The 5,856-nt window shown below is 56.7% G+C and overlaps 1 protein-coding gene across 2 annotated transcripts; it reads right to left on the reverse strand.

Moving 5' to 3' along the window:
• Positions 1-2,265: 2,265 nt before the first annotated feature.
• LOC113616770 (39S ribosomal protein L40, mitochondrial-like) lies at positions 2,266-5,166 on the reverse strand. Of its 2 annotated transcripts, XM_027100143.1 has the most exons (4): positions 4,975-5,165; positions 4,743-4,826; positions 3,490-3,648; positions 2,266-2,680 (listed from the first exon to the last, which is right to left on the reverse strand). In XM_027100143.1, the coding sequence occupies exons 1-4, from the start codon at positions 5,016-5,018 to the stop codon at positions 2,356-2,358; spliced, it is 612 nt and encodes a 203-aa protein (XP_026955944.1). In that variant the 5' UTR covers positions 5,019-5,165; the 3' UTR covers positions 2,266-2,355. The 2 variants fall into 2 exon arrangements, with proteins under 2 accessions (XP_026955944.1, XP_026955945.1); XM_027100144.1 differs by lacking the exon at positions 4,743-4,826 and having other exon boundaries at positions 4,975-5,166.
• Between the last annotated feature and the right edge of the window lie 690 nt (positions 5,167-5,856).

Below are 5,856 nucleotides of genomic sequence, written 5' to 3' on the forward strand. Positions count from 1 at the left end.
GCATGTGGTGCTGAGGGTCAGGCCTGCGGCATCTCAGTGCCTCCCTCACGATCTGGCCAGAGGTGGTGGTTCAACATCATTTTACTTATTCTTGGGGGCAAAATAATCCATCACTTCAGAAGGGCACACATTAAGAGAGTAAAATCTCCCATCATGTGTGTTTGCTCTTGTGTGCCCCAAGTGTCCTTTGTGACTGTGTACCTGTGAGTGGTGGGGTGCGCACAAAGGACTCCCACAGCAGAGGTGAGTATAAAGAAGACCCAGGGTCCCCCCGTCGCAGCGGGAAGCCCTGGTGTGTCTGAGGCAACCAGCGTCCGTCCAGCGTGGCTGCGTTCACGGGCATTTCTGGCCGAGGAGGAGGAGGAGGAGGAGGGAGGCTGCTACAGCTCCACCTGTGTCCTCCTTTCTCTGAAACCTAGGCAGGGAGGCCGTCAGCCACTCCTGGTGGAGCCGCTCTCCTACTGCTGCTGGGTTAGGGCCTTGGGTGCCTGTGGCCAGGTGCTGGCTCCATCAGGAGTCCCACAACTTCTTGGATGCTGAGCGAGCTCCACCGCAGATGATCGTCACCCTGGAAAATGTTCCTCTGTCCACCCATGTCCACCCCTCATGTCTGCACACCCTGGGACCACAGGCTTGAAACAGACAAGTGGCCTCAGTCCCGTTGAGTTCAGGAGACAGACATGAACATTCAAACATCAGCTGTGAAGAAAACGACAGTGACAAGGCAGAGCATCATCTTTCAAACTTTGGGGATAGAGCCCACAATGATAAGCAGTTTGCATTGTGACCTGGTGCATCCTGTTACATGGCGCGCTGTCACTGAGCTGGGCTTTGCGGAGCAGCACCTGCCCCCACCCTGTGAGATACTGCTGCTGGGCCTGGCTCCATTACATGACGCCATGAAAGGACGTAATTATAGGGATGCGTATGATTATGGGGCAGCATCCTGTAGTGCAGGACTGCAGGGGTGGCTGTGCTGTGACACGTGGACACACAGATGAGCACAGCCACATCTGGGAGCCTGGACCTACTCTGGCTGCAGTCTATCTCGGTGCTGGCATGACTGGCCCTGTAAGATGTGACACTGAGGGGAGCCGGAGGAACCACACACAGCACCTCCCTGTTGATTTCCAGCCTCTTGTCAATCTATGATTACTTCCAAATAAAAGGTTAAAACAAAACAGCTGCCCATGACCCACTGACTTGATCATACAACCTCGTGGATGAAATCTATAAGTTGGGAGGTGGGGGAGGCTCAGGGTCCGAGGCTAGACCTGGAGGAGGAGGCTGGAGGCTTTAGGCAGAGAAAGGGCCACATGCTGATGAGGTGGGGACGGGGTGTGATTTTCCAGGGTTGGGTAGCCAGGGCCCTCTAGGAAAATGGATAATCTGAATTCTTACTCAGGTGGAGTGTTCCGCTGGTTTGTTTGCACTAAGGTGGTGAAGAACCAAAGCCTTTCTGAGGTGGTGATGCAAGGGGTACAAGTGGACCTCTGCCTACACTGCACCCTGTTAGGCTGCATTATGTACCCCCAGCTCCTCCGGGGAAGGTCTAACCCCCTGGCGCTCTGAGTGAGACTATTTGAAGATGGATCTTTAAAGAGGTGCTTAATGTGAAATGGGGTTGCGTGGGTGGGCCCTAATCCAATGACTAGTGTCCTTATAAGAAATCAGGACACAGACACACAGAGGGATGATCACGTGGGTGCGCGAGATGGCTGTCTACACGCCAAGGAGAGAGGCCTTGGGAGAAACCAGCCCAGCCGACACCTGGATCTTGGACATCCAGCCTCTGGAACTGAGAGAAATAAATGTGAGTCGTTTCAGCTCCTTGGTCTGTGGTGTTTTGTTCTGGTGCCAGAGCTCACTCATATACTCCCTGCTCCAGACTAACAGCAGCCTCTGCCCGGCCAGGCGTCATACCCTCCTGGAGGACACATGGCCTCACGCAGTGGGGTCCCTGCCACTCGACACTCTTCTCAGCCTCCCCCATACCCCCCAGCTTGAAACCCAGAGCCAGCCCTGCCTCTCCTCCAGGTGCAGGCAACACACAGCACAGCTGCATGTCCTTCACCTCCGTTCCTGGGGTCACTTTGTGCCTCTTGCTGGTGGCGTCTGCCCCACACAGTTGGAATCCTCCTTTTCACTGGAGGGCAGTGGTCAATGTTTTGGCCTTCCTCTCCCCAGTACCAGGCCAAGAAGGGCAGCCTCCCCAACCCCCGTGCATGCTCAGGTGAATTAACTGTGACTCTGACCTAAGACAGACACTTGGTTAAATGCATTTATTCACAGCAGGCCTGAGCCTGGGGGTGCAGGCTCCCAACGGCAGCGTCCTGAGGGCAGCTGCCTGCAGCTCTATCTCTTGAACTCCATCTGTGTGTACACCTTGGTGATATCGTGGTACCTGCCTTCCGGGGGTTGGTAGTTGGCGATCGGCGGTGTGTAGTCTGGCCCTTGTCTCTCAAAGGGAAACAGACTGGGGTCCCGCTTGGTGGCCTCGGCATGGAGTTCTGGGGCCGTGAGCTTCAGCTCCTGCAGAGCTTCCCGCTGGGCCTCGAGCAGGGACGCAATGGCGCCCCTCTCCATCTCATGCTCACACTGCTTGTACAGTGCCCATTTCTTCAGAAGCAGGGCTCTCCGCTCGTTCTCTTCAAAGGGGAGTTCCACTGGCGGCCGCTGCCTGGGAACACAGAGCCAAGGGCATGAACCTGGGGGCGCCAACCGACTGCACGGGACCCGAGTGTCCCCACTGCCAGACGCAGATGGAACTTAGGGACAAATTAAGGGACAGAATGTTGGATGTGGCAGCAGCGGCAACTGACACCTGGAACCACTGCCATTTTCTTTACGTGAAGAAAAGAAACAACAGTGCTCTCAGCAGATTGTGGCAGCACGTCCTCTGTGCCAAGCAGAGCCTGCTGGTGGGGAAACGTGGCTTTGGAGAAAAGTCAAATGGTGTTATGAAAACGGACACCAATATCCCAGGGAGTCAAAGCCTGTATCAGCCCTGGAGACCCAAAAAAGCACCTGCCTTGTCCCACTTACATGGTAAGGTACTACTTTATAAATGGTACGCACTTCTGACAAGAAGGCAACAATCCCACCAACCCCACACACGACACATCCCAGCTCTGAGCATTTGCATCCTAGAGCAGGAGGCTAAGGGTTTCCTACCAGCAGGAAGGGGTAAGAGCTGCAGACCCCGGGCCCCAGTTGTCAGTCACAGCTAAACTCCTGCAAGAGCAACACTCCAAACTTGCTCCAGCATCTGCCCTGAGCTTCCTTCCCAGAATCAGCCATTCAGGAGCAGCGCCCAGGAATGCTTTCTCCACCTCCCATGAGACAATCCAGGAGAAGAGGACTCAGAACAGGGCCAAGCCAGCCCAAGCCTATGACCCCTTCCCATTACAGGTGTGAAGTGCAGACAGAACTTCCTGACAGTCACAGAACTCCTTTGCTCTGAAGACCTCAACCCTAGAGGGCCCGTACCTCGCTTTATTTAAGAACTTAACGGGCGTGATAAAATCCTCAATGGGAACGAGCTCCTGGCTCGCCTTTTCCAGTCGTCGGATCCTCTTTTTCAAGCGCTCCTTTGCTGCCTGGTCTTTTTTAGGGTCCACCTTCTTCTTCTTTTGCAGAGGTTCTGCTCTAAAGGATAAAGCAAACACTAAACATTTTCCTCTTTGGCCTCGTGAACGTGTAGAGACGTGGCATTAGGGAAAGTGCCTGCAAACTTGTACCGAGCTCTCCCGCAGGAAAGGACCGTGTGGGCCTGGCCTCCCATGCTGAGTGTGGCAGGGAGACGGCCTCCACAGGGGGTCCTTATGAGAACTATGTGGGCACGGTCAACCCAGGAAGGCGTGGAAAACCTCCGTGGGATGTCAGGGTATAAATTAAAGGGAAGTGCTCATCTTTAGTGAGGGGTTTCAGGTGGGCCTTGGGATAGCACTGAAAAGTGAAAATACCAAACTGATGAATTAGAAGCTCGTTACTCACATTATTTATTTATTAATTGAAGTATAGTTGATTTACAATGTGTTAATTTCTGCTGTACAGCATAGTGACTCATTTATACATATATACATTCTTTTTTATATTCTTTTCCATTATGCTTTATCTCAGGATATAGAATATAGTTCCCTGTGCTACACTATAGGACCTTCTTGTTATCCGTTAGAAGCTCGTTACTCACATTTTAAATGGATTTGTGATTTATAAAAATGATTTGACTAAGAGAGTATAATAAAAATAACTGGCAAGTTCCTGTTTATACTTTCTGAGATTTCTTAACAAATTTCCCTATTCTCGAGCACGGACAAAAAGTCTGATTTACCCTCAAGAACACATCTCCTATGCTGATAAGTTACTATTCAGAACAACCGAATCTCGAGCATCAAGACTGAGTTTTATGAGTTAAGTCCCTAGAAAGTATTCAGGGTCCCAGGTGGAAAAAAGAATCCTCTCACCTCCCCCCACCTTTCTGGAGAGTAAGAAACGGAAGAGCTGTCTGTGCTCTTTAAAATTTTACACAAGAATCCCTTGAGAGCTAAATAACTTTTCTTTAAACCACTTTTGCATTTAACTTTTGATCTCTGATTACAGATTTAACAGTATTTCATATGAAAAGACATAAGGGCATCCATCTAAATTTAACTGAGAAACTTCGCAGACTGAACATCGAGCATCCTTGCTCGCTGGGTTCCCGTGCGCGAGCCCCCAGGCCGGGCCCGCGGCCGGGTTACCTCATGGGCACGAGGCCCCAGAACGACAGCAACGAGGCCCGCTGGTGCGCGTCCCTCGTCTGCGTCGGCCGCGCTCCCAGGAGCCTGGAAGAGACCGAGTGTGTATCAACGCCCGCTTCCCCGTTAAGGTCACTCACGAGCCCCGTAACTACGGGGTGAGACCGCCAAGGCCAGCAGGGAAGCTCTCAATCCGCGTCCCCGCGCATCCGCGCCCCGGCCTCTCCGCGCTCACCGGCTCGGCGGGCGCAGAGCCGCCCTCAGCGCCGCGGCCGCCATGCCTCCCGGTCGCCGACGGCCGCTTCCGGGCGCGCGCCCCTAGGCGGTCCGGCCCGCGGTGCGCCGCTCTCGGGTCCGACAGCCGCGCAGCCCCGCGCTCCCGCGTTCCGGCCGCTGCTACTAGCCCTGCCTCCAACGTGGCCCCGCCCCGCGCCCGGCGCCTCGCACCTCGCGCCGATCAGGGGCTTCCTTCCCGCGGGCGCCGCTCCCTTGCCTCTCTCTAGCCGCTCGGCCTGCGCCCCGCGAGGGCCGAGACCAGCAGCGGGGCCGAGGGGGCTAAGAGTCCGCGCACGAGAGGCGGCCTGGGCGTCCAGTAAACGCTCCGGCTCGTTCGCCGACGTCGGAGCCGGGCCGCGGTGGCTGCACCGGCGCGGCACGTGGCCTGCGCTCGCGGGCGACAAATGAACACGCGCTGGGGGCGGCGGAAGCCTGTTAATTAGTCGGCTCCGCACCGGCGGGCAGAGCAGCGAGGCCGTCTGCGCCGCCCGGCCCCGCCCGGCCGGGGCGCACCCCAGGTCCCGCTCGCCCGTCCGCGCGCTCCCTGCCGGCCGGCCCCTCGCTCGCGGCCGTGCGGGGCGGACCCGAAGAGGAGCCGCCTTCCCGCCCGGCCGGCTGAGGAGCTGGGCGGCCCGTGAGCGCGGGGAGCGGTTTCCCGCCGGGGCTGTTTGGCAGGTGCGCGCCGTGACTTCCGGCGTTGCCCGGGAGCCGCCGGAGGAGGAGCGGCGCGGGGGATGCGGCTGTGGCGGCGGCGGCGGCGGCCGAGCGCGGGGGTCGGCGGCGGCGGCGGCGGCGGCGGGGGTCGCGGGCCGACGATGGCGCGGCGGCGCTGAGGGCGGGG

The sequence above is a fragment of the Aethalodelphis obliquidens genome, unplaced genomic scaffold, assembly GCF_003676395.1.
Source record: "Aethalodelphis obliquidens isolate GAN/ISIS:26980383/991018 unplaced genomic scaffold, ASM367639v1 scaffold472, whole genome shotgun sequence".
NCBI lineage: Eukaryota > Metazoa > Chordata > Mammalia > Artiodactyla > Delphinidae > Aethalodelphis > Aethalodelphis obliquidens.